Source organism: Ilyonectria robusta (genome assembly GCF_021365365.1).
Source record: "Ilyonectria robusta strain PMI_751 chromosome Unknown BGZ61scaffold_5, whole genome shotgun sequence".
Classification (NCBI taxonomy): Eukaryota; Fungi; Ascomycota; class Sordariomycetes; order Hypocreales; family Nectriaceae; genus Ilyonectria; species Ilyonectria robusta.
Window position 1 is genome coordinate 181,772 of NW_025764439.1, and position 20,325 is coordinate 202,096.

General features: G+C 52.1%; 5 protein-coding genes across 5 annotated transcripts; 2 read left to right on the forward strand and 3 right to left on the reverse strand.

Moving 5' to 3' along the window:
- Positions 1–4: 4 nt before the first annotated feature.
- BGZ61DRAFT_529465 (uncharacterized protein) lies at positions 5–2,011 on the reverse strand (the record flags this gene model as incomplete). The annotated part of the gene is made up of 4 exons (XM_046253407.1): positions 5–679; positions 729–1,121; positions 1,168–1,886; positions 1,936–2,011. 4 exons carry the CDS (start codon positions 2,009–2,011, stop codon positions 5–7), a joined length of 1,863 nt encoding a protein of 620 aa, XP_046107252.1.
- Positions 2,012–2,596: 585 nt separating this feature from the next.
- Positions 2,597–12,640, reverse strand: BGZ61DRAFT_414842 (uncharacterized protein; the record flags this gene model as incomplete). Its single annotated transcript, XM_046243336.1, is given in 6 exon segments — positions 2,597–4,169; positions 4,323–4,438; positions 4,485–6,658; positions 6,728–9,943; positions 10,352–12,273; positions 12,293–12,640. The coding sequence occupies 6 exon segments, from the start codon at positions 12,638–12,640 to the stop codon at positions 2,973–2,975; spliced, it is 8,973 nt and encodes a 2,990-aa protein (XP_046107253.1). The 3' UTR covers positions 2,597–2,972.
- A 3,203-nt stretch (positions 12,641–15,843) lies between these two features.
- BGZ61DRAFT_178278 (uncharacterized protein) lies at positions 15,844–16,819 on the forward strand. The gene has a single exon (XM_046237654.1). The coding sequence runs from the start codon at positions 16,040–16,042 to the stop codon at positions 16,679–16,681; it is 642 nt and encodes a 213-aa protein (XP_046107254.1). The 5' UTR covers positions 15,844–16,039; the 3' UTR covers positions 16,682–16,819.
- A 685-nt stretch (positions 16,820–17,504) lies between these two features.
- Positions 17,505–18,363, reverse strand: BGZ61DRAFT_178280 (uncharacterized protein). The gene has a single exon (XM_046237655.1). The coding sequence runs from the start codon at positions 18,259–18,261 to the stop codon at positions 17,626–17,628; it is 636 nt and encodes a 211-aa protein (XP_046107255.1). The 5' UTR covers positions 18,262–18,363; the 3' UTR covers positions 17,505–17,625.
- On the forward strand, positions 18,364–19,712 carry BGZ61DRAFT_568871 (uncharacterized protein). The gene is made up of 3 exons (XM_046256013.1): positions 18,364–18,947; positions 18,986–19,093; positions 19,392–19,712. Exons 1-3 carry the CDS (start codon positions 18,735–18,737, stop codon positions 19,665–19,667), a joined length of 597 nt encoding a protein of 198 aa, XP_046107256.1. The 5' UTR covers positions 18,364–18,734; the 3' UTR covers positions 19,668–19,712.
- Positions 19,713–20,325: the final 613 nt, after the last annotated feature.

A 20,325-nucleotide genomic window follows, 5' to 3' on the forward strand; every position in this document is an offset into this window, starting at 1 on the left:
CCAGCTAGTCCGATTCGTGAAACACGTCACACATGATGCTCCATCTCGACATCAACCACCAACCCAAATTACCCGACTGTGGCACAGCAGTCCATTCGGACCCCGGATCATGCTCGAAAGCCTTCACCTGAAGCATCATCCGTTTGTCCTTGGAGAGCCGATACATGATCCTTTCCGTCGAGCTGTCAACTTCAATCGCCGGATCAAGGCTGTTGAGCTGGACGCGTCCGACGGTCCGTCGACGGCCATCCTTGTACTGCAGAAGCAGACCAACGATGGCCGACTCACCGTTGCAGCTGGATCGGCAGGGGAGTACTCTGACTACCCCGGTCAACGGGGCCGAGGAGTAGAAGTATTCGCGCTCCATTATACGATCCTCTTTCACCTTTGGCCGCTCTTGGGCATTGAAGATGCACTTCGACTCGACTGCAACTTCAATGGCCAGCTGCTCTTTTGTGAGGCGGGGATAGGGCGACCGTGGGATTACCACCGGATAGTAGGCCCCGATTTTTACCGGTTCCGGAGTCTCAAAGGCCATCTTGGTAGAACCGATCCAGTTCTCTTCGAAGAAGATGCGGCTTGGGGTTTTCCTCGGCCGGTCCAAGAGACGCCACTCGGGAATTTTTATGGTTCGAGGCTGTGGTCCGATTGCCCAAATGCGGCCTCTGGTTGTCTTCATCTATTGGTTGTTAGTGTCGTGCTTCATGACTCGGTGGTTGTTTACTTACGATGACAATGTATGATGGGAACCTAGTCTTAGTTTCCGCGTGCGCCCATATCTCGGCGATGAGCTCGCCCGGATCCATGGGCATGTAGAACCAGAACACCTTCGGGTTGTGCTGCTCTACCCGCGTTCTGTACGCGTCGAAATCGCCCGCCGCGCTGGTGTGGGCGTGAAGTGTCAGGAGGCGGCCATCGTCCCAAGCTGCCGAGTATGCCTGGATGTCAGGATGGTTACACTGGAAAAAGTCCATTCGGGAGATTGCAGGTGTGGCTTGATGGATCTGCACCCAGCGGAAGTTATTCCTGGGGGACTGGGGGACAGCCCAGCGCTTGTCACACGGCTTTGACGCAGAGCCGTTCATGAAGCTGGTGCATGTCACCTTTCGTAGTTTCACGCCCTGCACTTGTTAGTAATATGTTCGTCCACAGCAGGTTGACACTTACGTCAGTGAAACAATGGAGCGAGCCGCCCTTGCCCACTGGTATGGCCACCCACCAGAGACCCGGGCATCGAGGCATCTCCAGAACTTTCGTAGAGTCCCACAAGAAGATCTTTCTGATGCCGATGTGGTCATGTGCGACATACACCATGTCCATGCGGCCCACCGGTCGCTTGAGTTGGGCATGGCCGCGTTTGGTCTTCTCCTCCTCGGGAGGAGATGTGTTTGACACGGCCCCGATGTAATCAAGGCCCTCAAACATGACTCGCTGGACCCAAATGTCACGCGAGGCCCGGACTGAGATTCGGCCTGGTGGTTTGTCAAGTGACTGGGCGGCAGATTGGAGATAGGCCAAGGTCAGCGAGGGCAAGCAATGGGGAACGACATTGTAGAGAATGTCCCCAACCAGTTTTGGGATGCTGCTGGTCAAGTCTTGGGTAAATTTAAATCGCATCCAGCGGCGGCGGCGTTCGATTTCGGCCAACGATGGCACGTATTCATACGCAACCGCTTGGAGGGTCTCTGAGAGTTGATACGGAAATCGATCAACGAGAGCAAGGCAACCCACGTGTAAGCCCGTGGCCACGAACTCACCGCCCCTGAGGGGTGCGTCGGACAAGTTAGGTCGATATATGTAGTCATCAGCACCATGTTGGCCGAGGGGCGGTATCATGAGTTTGTCGTGATACTTGAATTTCTTAGTGAGGCGATCGTACCGGTTCACTGGGTATATTAGCCGACCGTCGGATGATGGAGAGCAGGGGAAACTGACAGACTACGAGCTCGTCTCCTGGCTCGTAGTGGAACCGGCAAAGGGCGCACCAGTGTCGGATGCTATCCACGAGCATGGTGGAAGATGGATGAAGGAGGAAGAGAGGAAGAAACGTTGAGCCTGGGAAGGGCGAGTTTGTGGTTGTTGAAGCGGGGAAATGAGACATATGAATAAGCAATCACCAGGACGATGTGCCAATCAGTCCTGATGGTAATCTGGCCAATAGGTGCGTGTGCGGACGACGAGGCTGGAGGACCTGAAGTTGCTTCTTGTAAGTGGCTTGCAGGGCGTCCGGCGCGTACTGGCCAGCCTCGTACAGATGCCACCGCGCAACACTGGCAAGACCTGTAACAAGCGGCCTGAAACAAAGCTAATCGTGTCCCTAGCCGTCCACAGGCAGAATGACTTGCACGTAAAGTGCCGCCGGAATGAATGGACGATCTAACCGCTGCAATCCCAACCGAGTCTCCCCACCTCACAGGCCATGGTGTGGGGCGGACCTAATGCTCCGCCTGCTGGGTTCACCATCAGCCTAGGGACTGTATACACTAAAAAGAGTGGGAGATCTTTGACTTCCCTCGTCGAAATACGATCTAGAGCATCCCGTTTGCTTGTAAAGGTCTATTATATGCCCATGAACACGTAGAGTTTGGAGTTCAACGCGAGAATTTGGACTCTCTGCCATTTCTGCCTAACCACCCTTGTTCGATTCCCACAAAAAAAACCCTTGCGACCTAACGAAAATGTGAAGAATCTCCCTCAAGATGGGAAAGTGAATATAAAAGAGGGCGTAAAATTTTAAGAAAAATCTGTACTACATTGGCGGGATTTTGTCAAACATTCTGGAAGCTTTGCACGATAGCGCACACTTTTTGCAAACCAGCTTCGTCTCTGTGTGCAGACAGCGAATTTGTACGAGAATTCAGGCCGGAATAAGCACGACTACTGGGAGTGACTTGAAAGGAGATCTTGTTCAACAAGTAAGGAATTATCCGTTTATCAATCTCGTGCTACATACTCCATGCGTGTACGTTCCACTAACCCTCCGCAAAATCCTCTTCCGTCAAGAGCACGCCATCCAGAATCTTGCCCATGCAGGTCTTCTCTATGGCCTCGCAATTCTGCCGTATCCCCGACATCAGAACCTTCATGAACTTGACCGGGCTCTTCGTAAACCCGGACTGGTTGGTAACCTTGCCTTCCTTCAAATCAGGCGGGATGAAGCCATCTGCCTCCAGGATGACGAGGCCCTGGGTAGGACTCGACGCCAGCCCGAGCGCGTCGCACACCTTGGTGTACTCTTGGAACGAGGAAAGGTATAGTTGGCCAGCAAAGAGATTTAGCTGGATGCGCTGTTCACAAGAAATCTCGTGTTTGGGTGCTCTTTGCGGGACAGTGTATAATCCCAAGTGATCCGGAGGCTGGAACCCGAGATTGATTCGAGGAGAGTACAGATGGAGTGTGACGAATCGAGACGCCTGGATTCTTGGTAGTAGCTCATTCGCCTCATATGGGCTGATGATGACAATATGCCTGACGACCGAATTACCTGGAGGGGCGCTTGTTAGGACCCATTGTACTGGACGCTGGAATGAGTCTGAACAGTCTGTTTCTTGGGATATGTTCTGGACGGTCCTGGCAAAGTCATCTGTAACCCAGACATGCGATGGAAACTCGGCAACATCGAGATGTTTCGCTGCTGTTGTGTTGCTGAGGGCCATAAAAGCGGGCTTAAATCCCTCGCGATCGTCCAACAGCTCCCCATGCTTGATGAAGTAACGTAACCCTGACTCGATTGCATGGTCGGCCGCCTTTACACGGGGAGGCTTTTCCACTTGTCGTTCCTGCTCGGTTTCGGGGGAGAGCTCTCTCTCCTGCTCCTCCTGCAACGACGCTGTGCCAAACTCGGCGATGCCAAATTGATGACATTGATGCTGAAACCGTTCTCCAATGGCCGGAGCGACCTGGTCGAGTATCGCAGAGACGTTTTGGCGGGTAGTGCGTGGACGATACCGGTGATCCAAACTCTGTGCTTCCTCCTCCAGGAATCGCCGGGCCCATTCTACTCCCTGGCTTTGGTCACCCCGGGGGAACTGGAACTGTTCCCAGATTCGGTCTTGTCGATAGAATCGGAGGCCTTGCGTAACCCACAACGGGATGGTGCGTCGTAGATCGGTCCAAGTCTCCGAGATGGCCCAGCAGACGACGTCTGAGACGGTAAGTCTTTCGGTCTCCTCTGGAAACAGTCGTCGGGAACAAACTGGGGACTCTAGACGACGTAGAAGTGACTGAGGAAGCCCTCTACGGGACCACCAAGAGATCCAGAGACCGCCGATCCAAGATCTCAAGGCATCAAGACCCCAGGTCCCATGATCGCCAACTGGGACTGGTGGCTGGGAGGATGTCCAAGTTTCTCGCTGCCTTGAGATTTTTCTTTCAATCTCTCTTGGGACGCAAAACACGACGGACTGTCCTTTTCCTAGTTTCCGCATCCGCATACACGCTGAGACGTTAGTAACCATCTGATAAGTCTGGAGATATTGTCTTACCTTGGACGAGTCTGTCCTTGGTCAAGTTCGCACCTAGGGTCACCGCCGCGCGATAGAACTCTGGAAGCTTTAGGTCTGTGCCTCTCGTGTGTGCTTCGTCGAGGAAGATGAGGCACTGGTCCAAGAGCTTGGCAAATGGTGACGTTTGAAGCACTTCGACTTTGCCCGAATGGTCGAGGACCATGAGTTCATCGGCGTCGCTAAAAAAGACGACGGCTTGTGTTGTGGGATCGCCTTCGTACATTTTCAACCAAGCCTCAGCAAAGTCCCGGTTATTGAGATCGATGACTTGAGCGCCGACGTCGAGAATAACGCGGGTGTTTGACCCCATCTTGGTCACCATACCGAGAAGCGCTTCGCAGTCCGAATTCGCTCCTTCACCACGGGGCGGCATTAAGGCAGTGCTATTTTCCGGGCGCAATAGATACTCTAATACCAGTGAGTTGGTGTGTTTTTGCTCAGGGAGGTCCAATTGCTCGACATCCAACGGCAGCACGTATCTGGAATCGTTGGTTCCGCTGAAGCCCGTCGTGGGGTTTTGCTTCACTTTGCCCAAGTCCCACCCAGAAGCTGTGAGCTTGTGTGGGAACTCCTTCAACTCCTTTGCAAAGACCATGTGCGACAGGAAATAGTCGATCGCTCCCTTGGAGTATCGGAGATGCTGGAAAACCTCCGAGGTACACTGAACGCGATCGCGAAGGTTGATGCCGTTTAGTTGCTTGAAGGCCAATGGTAAACTTGGCGCCGTCACAACCCATGATTGGTATTCCAGATCGGCATTGTCAGACCGCGTGAGAAGATTGAGTGCCCCGAAGAGATCCTCGTCTTCTAGGCCACTATAATAATAACTCAGGCAGGTAAGGACAATGACGACATCTGGATGGCTGAACTCCGACCGAGGAGTCGGGCTGTCCTTCGCTCGAAAGGGCACAGCGAGTCGGGTTTTCTTCTCCCTCTTTGTGTCCGTGCCGTAATTGACACGCCATCGCTTGAGGCCGAATACGAATGCAAGAATGCCCCCTGCGAGCAACCCACGGAGGAGTAAAATATTGTGGACGGTTGTCTCAGCCCAAAAAGGGCTGTCCTCGACGGCTGCGATATCTTCTGGTGATGGTACCGGTTCAAGTATATAGCGTCGGACAGCTTCTCTTGTGCTGAGAGGCTGACGTGCAAGAGGAAGTCCAGTGATCCCTTTGTCACAAATGTGACTAGCAAGGCGACTCAGGAGGAGGCCCTCAGCATCGAGACGGAGAACGCGTATTCTCGGAAACCTCTCACTGTACCGGTCATCTAAATCGACTGACTCAGGAAACTTCTTCTTGGTCTCCTTGGCAAAGTTCACAAAAAGTCCGAGAACTTCTTGAATCACAACCCATCGTGCTGGGCTATGCTCCATGGGTCGTTGTTGGCCGTGGGTATAGACGAGTTCGAATTTGACACTAAAGTTCTCGTCGCTCTCATCGACCACATCCCTTGAGCTTTTGTCGAAAAAGCGCTGCATCTCCAATAGCTTATCAGCAACCTCGGTGGCCCCGTCGATCTGGTATTCAAGGCCCATCAATTGCAATGAAAGCAAATGTTCGGGTTGGACCAGCAGAATGCCTCCCTCTTCCATGCATTTTGTGACTAGTTGACGAAGGGCATCTACCTTTTCTGGATCCATACGAATCGCCCTCGAGAATGGAAACTGGTATACCGGTCGATCAAGCATGCCAGAAAGCTTCGACACCAGGAAATGAAACATTTGCTTGGCCTGTGGCTTTGCCACGATGACACGCACAAGTTTTGAGCCGTCACTGAGAGCTGCCGCAACGATAGGAGCGATGACGGTGGATTTTCCCTCTCCCATGTTGAGCTGCATCATGGCATTGCGCCCATCAGGTGGATTCATCATCTGCCTGGCAATTTGTTGCTGGGCCTCGCGAATCTTGATCCCGCTCTCGCATTCGAGTAAAAGCCATTCTGGATATTCGCGAGGGTCCCAGCCTCTGGGCCCCAAATTTTCGAGTTCCTTGAGGAGATCAACCTCGTTATGTTGGAGTTGCACGAGTCGTTTGGCTTGCTGAAGGGCCGCGATCGCTTCTCCGTATGCCACAATGCTGGCTTTCCACTCACCAGAGAGATGGCACCATCGGGAGTTGGTAAGCTGCTGTAGAAGAAGGATTGGAGATACTCTCGGCCAGAATTTTGCTTGAAAGGCGATTTCCCTGATCACGGCTTGCGGGTTCGAAGAAGCTGGCGACTGCTTTGGCTCTCCTGAGACAGCCCCGATAGCTTGCGATAGCGACTGGTACACGGATTTGACATGGGTCTCACAATGCTCCAAGTATCGTTGAAAGAGAGTGTCCTGGTCAGCAACTTGACGTAGAGTGGGAGCACCCTGAAGATGTGAAAGGCTACTGCGGAGCTCTGCAAGATACTGGCGTTCGTTGTCGAATTTGGCACTGAGATCTAACAGGTCGAGGACATCGAGCAATTTCTGCGAACCAGTACGAGCAGTCGAATGTTCAATCAGTGTACTCGGTAGTTGATGGAGAGCCGGCGTCGTTGAAGGTGCAGGGTTGGTGAAAAGGGTGTTGATCGATACAAAGCCAGGCAGTCGGGTGATTGGCGCCAACGCAGCTCGACTTGGGAAAGATGGAACAGCGACAAGACTTATTGGTATCGTTTTCAAAGCGTTGACAAATTTCTCAATGTATCCTTTGAAGAGTAGATTTTTATGCCAAGTGCTCCACATAGGTCGGATCGTCTTCATGGCGGCCGCACCATTAATGTAGATACCTATCTGAGACCCGGTTGGTTGTTGAGGCGTGGGGCATGGCCACTGTTGCATGAGTTGGTCACAGAACCTTTGAACTTCGTTCTTTTTCTTGGCCTTGTGTAGACGCTTTCGTCGAGATTTTGCTGATTTTTCAGATTCATGAGATAATCGGGGCAGAGCCGCCTCGGGAGACTGCGGAAAACCATTTGACGCCTGGCGGATTAGGTCGCTAAGTTCATGTGACTGGGCCTGGTAGCCTCGAAGCAAGTCGAAAGAAAGGCCGCTGGGCAGAGAAACCGCCGAAACGCTGGGCGAAAAAGACAGAGCCAGTAGAGCCTGCGTGACCTGGGGAACGTGGTTGGTGGCATACGACATCGTTGCGAGCCAAATCATTAACTGAAACTTGTTGAGCCACTGCCTGTTTGTTTGGAAGGCAAAGTGTAAACGGCACCAATCCTTCGAGAGGAAGGTGTGTAGTGCCTGAAGCCACTTTGAATCATATTCCATCTCTCGCGGTGTCGGTGGTACCCTGGGTGATTGCGTCTTCCATGTGGCGGAGAGAAGCTGGTACAAATGGCTGACAAGATCGGAAGCAGGCTTCTTTAGGAGAAATTGATGGTCGTGATAGATCATATAAGCAGTTTTGCTTGCACGAGCGGCTCGAGCAGATGGCTGACCACCATCTCTTGATTCATACGCTCCGTCGTACTTGAGAGTAAAATCTTCAGCACCGAATCCCGATACGTGGCGGCTGGCGCTTCGAATAATCTGCCTCGTGACAAGGTGCATATCCGCATGAGTTAAATGATCTGCCTCAATCGAACTGCCAGGGTACAGGAACTCGATTTTACGTGCATTCTCAAGAATTTCGGATACAACCTTGTAGAATCGGTCATCTTGTGTTAGAAAGGTCAAGTCAGATGACCATCCGACAACCTGCATCACCCTTTCAGAAGGAGGGTAAAACGACCTCCTGGGAGATAAGTGAGCAATTTTATCCAGCAGCTGCATATTCTTCTGGTCCAAACAAGCCACTGAACGCACCGAGGCGGAGCCAAGAATTGACAGCGCTTGTTCGGTTCCCGTCCGGCCAAGCAAAGGGTCCGGGAGGCAATAGGATGTGACCCCATGAAGGTAAGCGAGGTACAGTTTGCTTTGTATCGTATCGTTGTCAACAAGCCGGTCAAGTTGGTTGTCAATTGAATACGAATGCACCTGACTGGCGGTATCGCAATTCACGGACGCTTCCACATGGTCGTCGAAGCCGTCGCGACATAATTTCCGATACTCAACAATCCCCTCTGGAATGAGTATCACTCGGATTTGTGAATCCTGGCCATTTCGCAGCACCAACTTGCTGTTGAATCCAACCAAGGTTCCGATAGATTGATCCGCATCGATTTGCATGTCTCGGAACTGTCGGGATCTTATAGCCGTATCTCCAGATCTCAAGTCAAAGTTGAGCTGAAGGTGGTGCAGTCTAACCTCCAGCGAGTCCTGTTTCTCGTTGAACAGCATATGGAGCCGCAGCGGGGATTCAAGTGCAGCGAAAATTGACGCAACGAGCCGACCGGAGTTGCTTGTTGGGGCTATCAACGATATGTGGTCGCCTTGAGTGAGCTTCCACTTTGTGCCATCACTCCTGAGGCGCCAATTCTCAGGGTCAGTCTTCCAGGGACTACCAAGTGGACGAAACTCGATGGTGTTTGTGTCACGATGATACCAATGGACGAAGTCTTGAACGAGTGAGTCAGGTAGTTTCCCATCAAGAACTTGATGAGGGATGAGATCTTGAAATGCCCCATCCTTCTCCAGGCGTATCAACAGATTGTGATATGAGCTATCCCAAGGAGCTGGTTGCATGGAGAAGTGAACCTTGTGCCCAGCGAATGTCTCTGTGCTGGAGAAATCCATGCCATTGAGTGGACTTGGCATAGCATCCAAGGCAAGCCTTTCGAATACTCGTAGGTAGTGAGCATGATTAGAATAGCTCCAGGGCAGACGCGACAGAGGCAACCCATTCACAAGTAACTCTCCCGTGAGAATGTTGAGACGGACTTCGAGCTGTGCGAAACTTGTCTCGAACCAATACCAATTTGAAGGCGTCAAATGCCAGCCGCCCCCTGAATTGAAAGGCGGCCAACATCTAGTGACAGCCAGGTCAAGACACGCATTTCCATTGGAAATGACATCTTTTGTCAGGAATAAACAGGAACGGTGCAACGTGTGCTGCCACCTACCCCGCGTAGTGGTTTGCAGGACTCCCTTTTCCATGTTCCCGAGATTCGCATTGTTCTGGATGATGATGGAGACTTCAACAAGAATCGATGCCTGCTGCGGTTCGGATAACACTTCCTCGAGATGTTGTTGATCTAGATTGAAGGAATCGGCACAGACGAGACAAATATCGACCAGAACCCGGAGAAACTCTGTCCTCTGGCTGCTATCCGTCGTATTGCGAATTCTGTCACGTAAATGGGATATCCATTGGTAAGAGACCTCTCTACAATGCTTGAGAAGCTGGAGGTATTGTGGCTTGAGATTCTTGGTGGTCATTGACAAGAGACGAGCTGCAAGAAAAGAGAACGTCCAGAGAGCAACGTAAGACTCCCAATTTTCTTGGATGCGCGACACAGAAGTTTGAAGGCAGGTAAGCATCGAGTGTCCAAATTCAGTGTCCGACAGAATTGCATGTGTGCTTCGGTTGATGTCTTCGGCAGAGTTTGGGCCGGCTTGGAGACTCAACTGGAGCATAAATGTAGTTGTCTCGGTTTTGTTGAAGTCGACACTTGGCATGGCCAGTTGTGTAAGAATGCTCTTCCATACTATTCGATGTCCGAATGCCGAGGACGCCAAAGCTTTATACTCTCCCAAGGACAGATGGTCGGGGCATGAAGACTGGCTCGCAATGACTTGGTTCGGACTCTCACCATCCGGGCAGACGTGGTTGCGTACCAGGAAACATTTCAGCGCATCTGAACGCACAGGCAGTTTGAATCTGCAGAGGTCGGACAGAGCGAGTGATGGGGACAGTCTTGTAACAAATACGTCTCTTTCATCGTCGAAGTACTTGAATTGAAGGCCATTGTTGACACAAACATCCGACTCGGAGGAATGGCTGATCGGTTTGTCCCGCCGGTGCGTGACCACATTCGGCTTGGTTGTTGATAGAAGATGAATACGCCGTCTGTATGAATGTTGGAGATACTTGGAGAGCCCTTGGTACGTTTGCAAGGGATAACGATCATGTGGGGAAGAGACTGACGGGCGGTCGCTTCGAAGCACGTCATCGATGATATAGACTGTTAGATCTCGCCATTCCGCAAAAGCAGGAGGGATTAATAGCTCAAAGACGGTGGTTTGGGCTTCCAAGTCATTGCTCGATAGTGGCCACTCATGGATATTGATGGACAGACTGTTCGCTTTCCCCTTATACCCACAGCTGTTGCAGTTGGAGCTGTGGTAATTGAATTTCAGGCCATCTTTATCCACATCCTCTATCATCTCGCACGCAGTCTCTATGCTGAGTTGAATTAGACGATTATACTGTGCTTTGAGGTTTCTGAACTCTTGACGCTTGGCCTCCCTCTCTGCAGTCGCTTGCCGCTCGATCGTTTTCTTCAAGGCTTGCTGTTCCACTGATTCCGAGAAGTAACGGACCGGTAAAGAATTTGGATGACCAAAAGAGCTGAAAACCGAGGGTCTTTGCTGTGCCTCTGTGAACTTTTGGCGCTGATGGAGGTATGCTTCGGCGCGGGCGAGCCTTGCCATGTCTCCTTGAAAGCCAAGTAATAAGGCTTGATACACCTGGAATGGAATTTCGGGCTCATAGTGCTGGAGAATAGGAAAGGCGTGGAGGGCAGCTTTGTCGGCAGCAATCCAGAGCTCTAAAATGACCAAATGCATACGCGAAGCACCCTCGGGACGGTTTGCATACCAAGAAATAGTGCTGGCGTGATAGTTCCGGATTAAACGGCTCAGCTCCAAGCAAGTCGTCTGAACGCCGACATGTCTCTCTATCCAGCTTTCCAAGTTTGCCGCCACCCAAGACTCAACCATAGCAAGGTGAAAGGGCAGGTAATCTTGTTTGGTATTGGAAACTTGTGGTAGAGAGAGCGCGCTGAAGACCTGGAGCTGTGAAGTTGGGCTTGAGTGTGACAGCTGGTTGGTGTTATCGTGTTGCAGTATGGATGAGATGAATTGGTCCATCTTGCAAAGGTCGAAGAACACATCTTCATCCATTTTTAGACTCGAGACGGCCGTCAAATCAAGCGGCGGCTGCAAGTCAACGCAAAGTCGCTGCCACTTGTCTTCGAGCCAGTGTGAGGTTCGAGACAACGTGTCGCGAACCGTCCCAAGCCAAGCGCCGTCCTTCGGATTCTCCAGTTTCAGTAGACGCCTGGAAATTTTTGTTCTCATTGTGTGAAGAACATGACCGGGCGATTGTTGTACACTGGCTTCGAGTATGCGTGATAGAAAGAACACCATGAACGTCTTGTAAGCATCCCCGGAATCGGTGGCAACGCGATTCATGGTGAGTTGCAAGGAGACTCGAAGGAGGAGCCACACCGGAGATCTTCTCCAAGGAAGTTTGCTTTGATTCCACATGACTTCCTCGCGAGTATTCTTGCAAATACCACGAACATTGACTTGCTTACCACATCCTCGCAGGAAGCTGACAAGTAACTCGGTTACCAGTCGCGGGTCAACTGTATCTCGTTCTTCATTATGAATCTCTTTGGCCTTCCGGACTTTGGGCTGCATTTCGTCAACCGGTTGCTGGCTCATCTTGACCAGAGTCTTCCCCAGTACCGACCGGAAATCCTCGTTGTCGAAGAGGTCGCTCGGTACAGCGATTGCTGACGCCGGGAATTGACGTTGCAGACGGCCGCGAGTACTTTGGACGGAAGAATTTGTCGGAGAAAGCTCAAAGACTTCGAGAATGACCGAAGTGGCCGCCTTGTGAATAACGACTCCCGCGTTCTGGGCAGTGATGTGAAACGATGCAAGAGCTTCTAGGATGATAGTCTGTCAGTATCTGCACGACCAAGAAGATAAGAGAAAAGGCTATACCGTTGGAAGAAATTTGGCTCAAGACACTCTGAGTACCGAGTTCTCGCAGCATTCCAAGAGCACACCTCGCGTCCTTCATGTTCTCGGTCATGCACATGGCGGCTTTGACAGCGGCGGTGTGATCTGGATGTGCTTGGAAGAGAAACAGCCGTAGACAGCCCAGAACGAAGTCAATTAAGGCTTCGTCTTTCTCGCCAGAGCTATCTTGTCCGCCTGGAACCTTTGGGGGTAGAAAAATGTGGTGAAATAAATAGTTGAGGTTCTGCTGTGCCAACTTCGGCGCTTGGGTGCCATCAGCGCCGCCCTCAGTGTTGGTCGCCATGACTGGCACTTAAGGAAGACACTCAAGGCTCAGTGTTTTTCGTAGCAGAAGTTAGACTGGTAGATCTGGAGAAGGTTAGGAAAGTCAGATAATCGTGAAATGGTGTCTTAAGTACACAGGCAGCCAGACAAACAGAGCGGTCAACCGCAGGACAACATTCCAGCATCCGATGATTGGCAAACAACTTTGTTTGTGACAAATCATATAAATTGGGCAAGCTGAAGGGATACTCCGCATATATGTTTGCACCTTTCCGTTGCGTCTTGCGAATCACGCCGGTGGCAAGGATCAGGGGCCTCCCACGCCAATGGTATCAAGCTTGGACTTGGTTGGTACTTACTATTGGAGAGACTGGCTGCTGGGCCCGGCAATCATTTATAAGAAAAAGGCTAGTCGTATTTCGGAGGCAGCAGCCCGACGTCAAGAACCCGGTATGCAGAGCAACGAAAGACGTGTACTGCGTCCTGCTGTGTATCCCGGCGTAACCTGTCGCGTCCGGCCTTTAGATAATAACATGAATGATCAAACACCGCTAGCTTTGAGGTTGCCTATTTCCGGTTTGCTTAAAAGATGAGGTTTGGCATCATTTGCTATAGGCGATGTTGATGGTCCAGTTGTTGACTGCGTGTTTGCCTCTCAAGGAGAAAGCAACTCGGATCTGAGATTGTGATGAAAGAAATAAAACGAACTCTGACTTGAGCTAAAGTTTACACAGTAGCTGATACATGGACCAGCAAGGTGCCTCGCCTCTGACTCCATCCCCGCCCTCCGGGTCCGCACCACCGATGCCTTCAAGGTAGCTTCACCTTCCACCCGCTTCCACCCCTTCCATACAGCAAACCGGACTGCCCTTTTAAGTAGAATAACGATTATCCCTCCTAGGAACATGTGGAGGATTGGATCTAACGCAGTGGTCATCTACCTATCAGATACGTTGGTCATCTGGCCCATCCAGTTCGATTCCCAGTCACAGAAAAAGATCAAGAAACAAAACAGAAGAAAAGATCAAGAAAAAATCAAGAAAAAAGATCAGAGGCCAAGACCAAGAAAAAAAAGACCAAGAAAAAAAAGACCAAGAAAAAAAAGACCAAGAAAAAAAAGACCAAGAAACAAATGACCAAGAAAAAAGACCAGAAAAAAAAGATCAGAGAAGAAAAAGATCAGAGGCCAAGACTAAGAAAAAAAAATCAAGAAACAAAAAAAAAAAAAAGACTGGGAAGCCATATAAGCCATATATAAGCCACATGATTGAATATTTTTGCTATTTGGTTTTCTTTCTTATATTCGTCGCCGTGTTCTTTCACTCTGGAGTTTTAGTACCCTAGACCAGCAACAAAAAATATCGTATTACAGCCGAGACGCATTTCTATTAGTAAAGGGTAATGTATTTTTTCTTTTTGGGGTATTTTAAAAACTTATATAACTAAAGGAAGAGGGGTTTTAGAACTGGCTACTATGCGTTCCAACAGTGTCTGTGGGGATTGCTCTGTAACTCTGCGACGATTTAGTGCAGTGGATGCAAGCTTAGACTGCGCGAGGCAACCTAAGGCTGTAAGGCGAGCAGTGTAATATGGCAGGAAACTTTCGATTCTACAGCTTCTCCTCGCTAAATTTCCTATTAAATTGGTATATGGAAGTTGGACAGGTCTATAAGTTAGTTATGGTGGAGTTAGGATGCTCCTACCAAACAACAACAATCCTCAAGAGAACCAGTGCCTAATTTTCGGGAGATATCTTCCCAGTATTATAGACAACGAAACTCTCCGACTCTGACTGTTAGTATTGCATATATTTCACGTGCTAATTTGAACATTGATGGCTAGGTGTTCAGCGAGTGATACGATGATCCCCTTCTCTGAGAACAGATTGTTGGCAGATGAATCGGGTATTTGTGACGTCTCCCATCTTCCATGACAACGATGATAGCACCGAAGATGGAGGAAGCTCATCTAGAGATCGCACTCATAGATAGTTGAAGACGACTCGTCCTCGCAGTCCAGAGCTGACATTGTCTGGAGCATAAAACACGGATACTTGATATCATTCTAGGGCATGAGTGCGTGGGCCAGCTTGGGATCCCTACAACTTACCGCCGTGTCCGCCCATACTAACTCAACGGTGATCACATGGCACATAACTAGGCTTCTTGGTGTCAATAGGTGTATTCCTTCCTAAGAAACCCGATACTATCGAACTACTAAAACACCCACATGACCGTTGTTACGTAAAAAGGGAGCGATTAAGAGCTAAGTCATGTGTAGTTGGAGAGTGCGAGGTTTGGGGAAGCCATAGGATTAGTGCCGGGAAGATGTCCGGGACGAGACTACCTGCGAGGGGTTTGGGCGGACCCTGCCCTGGCAACGGCGGTTGTTGACCTGCGATGTTCAAAATGAAGTTGAAGTTGGATTGGATGCCATCTCTAGGGAATTCATGTTCACATCCCTCCACCGTCTGGAGATAGGTAACTCCAAAGTCTGTTGACCGGTGTGTGCGAGACTCGCCACAGAACGGCATCCGTCATCTTGGGGGAAGTCATGATGGTGCTCTCGGAAGACACGCCGATGTACATGCTCGCGTTTCGAGAGTTGGAGCCACGGTAGATCCAATGACTTCAGAGACCCGGGCCGGATCGTTGGTGTCAGATGGCATATGGCTGCTTACACTCATCTTCAAAGATTCCGAAGTACGTTGACTACTCGGGGAGATGGAGTAATACCATGTCACTCGGGGAGCAGCATCAATGAACCCATTCGCTGTTGCTCCCTGCTCAGATCGTACGCGTGTCCATCTTGCATTTCTCCGCATGCCGGGCCTCTACGCACTTGTTTCAAGATATCGGAAACAACAGGAGCATCTCATCTGTCAGGCCCCCAGACTACGACTACTAACTGTTCACCTCCAACCTGGGGTGCAGCCTGACATGGGAGCCAGACCCGAGCTGAGCATGGAATCAGTCGAGAATGACGTCCCGGGCTTACTTGCCTGCCTGCCTCATTTCCTAGTTTGACAGGACACATGAGATGACCCCCCATGGGGCCCCAGGTTTCTCCAAAGCCGGGAGATCTCGCATCATGCTGGCTCAAGGCACAGACCAGTTGGTTGCTGCGTCCAGCTCTGGATATCCTCGGTTCTCAGCGACGGACGAGTGGCAAGCGGCAACCCCTTTGCCGTCAGTCCCAACAAAACGTCGCCAAGGGGAGCACTGACCGCTTGCACCGGTGTCGATGCCAGGGCTATATGTGTCAAACATAGGTAGGCATGTTAACAGTACGTGCGGGGGTTGTCGACAACTGCCTGATGGAGTCTGGCCAAATTTGCGTTCTTGTGAGCCAAGCTACGCAGCGTAACCCACAATGTTGCCCCTACTAGTGGAGTATTCTCAGTCCTGAAAATTCTCTGATGCTGTTTTCATCTACAATTGTTTCCTCTGCCAAGACACGGGGTAGCGGGGCGAGAGGGCCAATGCTCTCGACATCACTACCACCACGACGGCTACATGGCATATCTCTTGGCCATGCAAAGCCGACAAGCAACCCCCTCTTTTCCTCCCAACCCCCGCTAAACATTGGCCCAGACCTGGCCATTACGAGTATGGACCAGAAAGGCTTGATTCTCGGGGCCATGTGCACAGTGCTCGCTTGCTTCTGCATGTCGCTGCGTGCGGAGCTTGTTTTTCTTGCTCGTACGCGCCATGGCAACACTCGATGCTTGGCCTGCGCTGCCAAGCCGCGACCCGAAATAAGCTTGTTGGACAAGCTTGCAGATTTTCGTCACGGCCAAGCCGAAGGCGAGCGGGGGTGGGCGAGAATTTCTTCTGCAGACAATGGGTGTGAGGTGATGTCCTACACCAAGAAGAGGCCAAGCGAACGCGGATTGAGCGTCGTCGAGATGAGGGGTTGGGCGACTGTGGCAATCGTGGAGAATGGATGCATGGAAGGAGTCAACGGGCAGGTAGACCTGAAGTATGTCACATTGCCACTTGACGATGAAGTGTTCGTGTATCGTCCAATCCCGCCCCCCCGTGGATCTCAAGAGGCTTGATTGACTTTGCGGCTTGCTGTCTGGAGGATAAGGTCCTCCAAGGAGAGTCGTTGACGATATCATTAGCCTTGACCGAAAGGTTACCCGGCCTAGTCTTTGCCTACTCTTGGCTACTCTCCTTCACCGACGGCCGAGGACAAACGCATGACATACATGTGCTAGTCGTCGGCGTCTCCAGAGGTTGACTTCTCAGATAAAGACGAGAAGTAAACCCGACCCAAACGAGTAGTTGAACTGTAACTGTAACCCCACCACACTCTATCCCAAGCCTCTCCGTCATAACAGATCACAGAGGTACAGCACGGTACACGCGCTGGCGAGGGACCGGAGACCGGGCCAGGACACAGTCAGGAAACGTGGATACGCAGTCGCATCGTGAGTCGTGAACAACGGGAAACATGCCGAGACAAATGACGCCACCCACGATGGCCCATCCCGACCAGCGTCCCGACCAGCGTCCCGACCAGGGACCCAAAGCCGGCGGCGCTTGCCAGGACGGTGACGGGGATTGACTCCGTGTGAGGGCTGGAGAAGGCCGAGCATTGGACGGAGATTGGACGGGCATTGGATGGAGCAAATGCGCTCTGCGCCTCTGCCTACCTCGTGGAGTAAGTATCCGCGGACAGCCGTACGAAGCGTGCATTGAGGTGAGGCATTTTCTCGCCCTCTGTCGCCCAAGCAAGCGCCATCCCGCCGTGCCATCGGTAACCCGTGGGTTTGCACACCCACGCTATCACAGAGATGAGGGGTCCCGCACTCGCTGTAAGCGGGCTAAGCGGGTCTGGGCCTTTGGACGTTTGGATTGGGAATCACCGTCGCCGCGGCCAGGACAGGACAGGACAGGACAGGACAGGGTTCGCCAAGGCCTGGGGGAAGACCCGGGGGAGACCTGTGCGAGACCTGTGTATCATCGCGGCTTTGCAGCGTGGGCGGGATGTGCTCTGTCAAGAGGGTGAAGGGCATGGCCGTGGTGATTCGGGCTGTTTGTATCCTGCAGTAGTCGAAGGAGGACGGGCAGGGGAGGGGGAGTGCCAATCACCTGATGGAGCGGCTCTGCATTCGTCGTGTCTTGGACGCCGCGTCGCCGACGGCGAGAGGCGAGCTGCTGCTGTCCACCCGTCCGTCTGGTACGGCAATGTGATATAGGGCCCTGGGGACAAACAAGGATGGGAAGAGATGGGAAGCGTGACGCCGCAACGCCAATCAACCAGGCCTGGTGATAGGAACGTAGCCGTCATCAACCGCATCGACGAGTTTTGGTCAAAAAGATCCAGCGCTAACAACAACCGGACTGGCGGCCAGAGCCGATGCTGGCGACGCCGATGGTGAAAGTGGTGTCGCGAATGCACACTCCCTCCCTCCCATCTCAGCCCACGAGATAGTGAGCCACCGGCAGACGGCAAGCCGGGCGTGGATATCCTCATGCGTATCCGCCACCTCCATCTTTGTACGAAAATGAAACCACAAGCCTCGGGTGCGCTTGGGCCAGAAGCAAGCCCAGAACGTCGCCGTGGCACGATGCCATCGGCCGGACTCTTCCATGTTCTGGTAGCGCACAACCAGGCCTGGAATCCATGCATCGGGGCCGCGAAGAAGGGTGGGCAAGATCCGGCAGTGGCTAGATATCGGGAGATAAAACCTGTCGGTAACCAGTACGGCTGTGTGAGTGCTGGTTAAAGATGTCGCGCCCTTGGCCTCGCTATACGAAAAACGTGGCCGCCATGGTTGGATCTTGGAGGCACGGCGAGTCGCTGAAGCCGTGGTGTACTCGTGAACCTTGGTTTCATCTTTCATCATTCGCCATCCATTCACCCATACAGGCAGACATAGTCCCCGGCCTCAAGCGATTGCGCGGACAGATGGATGAGAATTGTTGCCCCAGATGGTGTCGCAGCTGAAACGCAATCAACATATCTCTAGGAGGGCGCGCCACGAGGTTTTTTAGGGACCACGACGCCACAGGAACCCGGGATGCCAAAAAGAGCCCTGCCCCTGCCCAGTCGTAGCTCCCGAACGATATTCCTTTTGCTGCACATATGACTGACATGCTGCCATGTCTTATCTGATGGTGGGTGGTGGCCTGTTGCGTACATTCCGGAACTCTACCCGTACGGATACCACCAAAGGATCATGTCGGTTGGCTTCAGACGACGATGCGCCGTGTCAATGGCAGGGTGGACGCTGCGTCTCTCCTGTAGCAACCAACCTCAACAAACAGCAACCAAGCCCGAGACCCGACGGGAGGTCACGAGGCGGCGCTGGAGGGGTACAGGGGCGACTGCAGCTTGCAGCTGCATGTTGCAGGTTACAGAACCTTCATTTCCCTCCTGGCGACCTGGACTGTGCCAAGCTGCATCCACGCGCGACTGGGATGAGTGTCTAGGCCGCAGCGTGTACCAGAGGAGTGACGATGTGAGTGGGTTCCGTCCCGGAAGCGAGCCAGTTGTAGAGCCGGAGAATGAATATGCATCAAGTGAGCGTGGGGGCTGTTGAGACTAGTTGGAGGTGCTGCGAAGTCTCCAGATTTAGAAAGTCTTGGATATGCCTTGGAGCTGTTGCCCAGTGTTTTAGCGTCTCTTGCTGCTGGCCCATGTTGTCGAGAGGAACCATGATATTGGACATGCTGTGATCACGAACTTAACCATGAGTCTTGGCAACACGCACTTCATTGACAAGCGCCACGCATGGTCCCCTTGCCTGCTGATCATAGTGCTGTGCGAGAGAGCGAAGGGGCTTCGCGTTGGCGCTCGTACACCGTACTGATCGTACTGATCGTGCTGCTCGGCCGTCTTTCTGGCCGCTTGTCATACCCAGTTGTTGCAAGTCAGGTACCTTGCATGGAGGCTGTGGGAAACCGCGCGGATTCGTGGCGTCACCACCTCGAGCTGGACGACAACGTTCATCTGCATCCCACAAGTGCGGCAGCGATGCCAATGTCGGTTGGACAGAATCAGAAGACGCCTGCATCTGTCTTGACGAGGTGTAACTGTCGTCCACGCGTTCCATGAGAAGGCGGCGTTTTAGCATTTCGTGAAGGCCCAAGTACAGACACGAGCACCACTGCGCCCTGTGTTCCCCCAGCCGAACCCCTGTCAGCACTGTAATTGATTTCACAGCGCATCGGTAGATCATCATCAAGCCTCACCGAACACAGCGGGCACTTAATCGGCCAAGGTGCGCTAGATGGTCGACTATTAAGTGCCGTCATAGCCAAATACTGCCAAGAATGTCGCGACTCAGGAAAGTGGCAGGCCGAGGCCGCAGCCTAAATGGCCGTGCCAAATCCAAAGCTCAGAGGGGTGAGAGAGACCACCTCTTGCTTGCCAGGGGGTCACGATGATTGGATTGGATGACGCTGTGTGTGTTATCGAAAGCGGGTTACCGACGTAATAGTACCGCAAAGGGGGACCCGAGCCCATTCTCCACCGCGACCTCGGGAACGCAGGTTATTCTTGCTGACAGTGGGCTGGGATCGTAACAGCCTCATCACTCGCTCCTCGAGACGAGGTGAGCACAGTCATGGCGCCGACTAATCAATCACCACTATCTCTGCGGCTGCCAAGGCGGCGAAATTATGAGGGCGTCGTCAGTCATCGGGGACAAGACTTTGAATCGCCGCGTGTCTGAGCACAACACGACGGTTG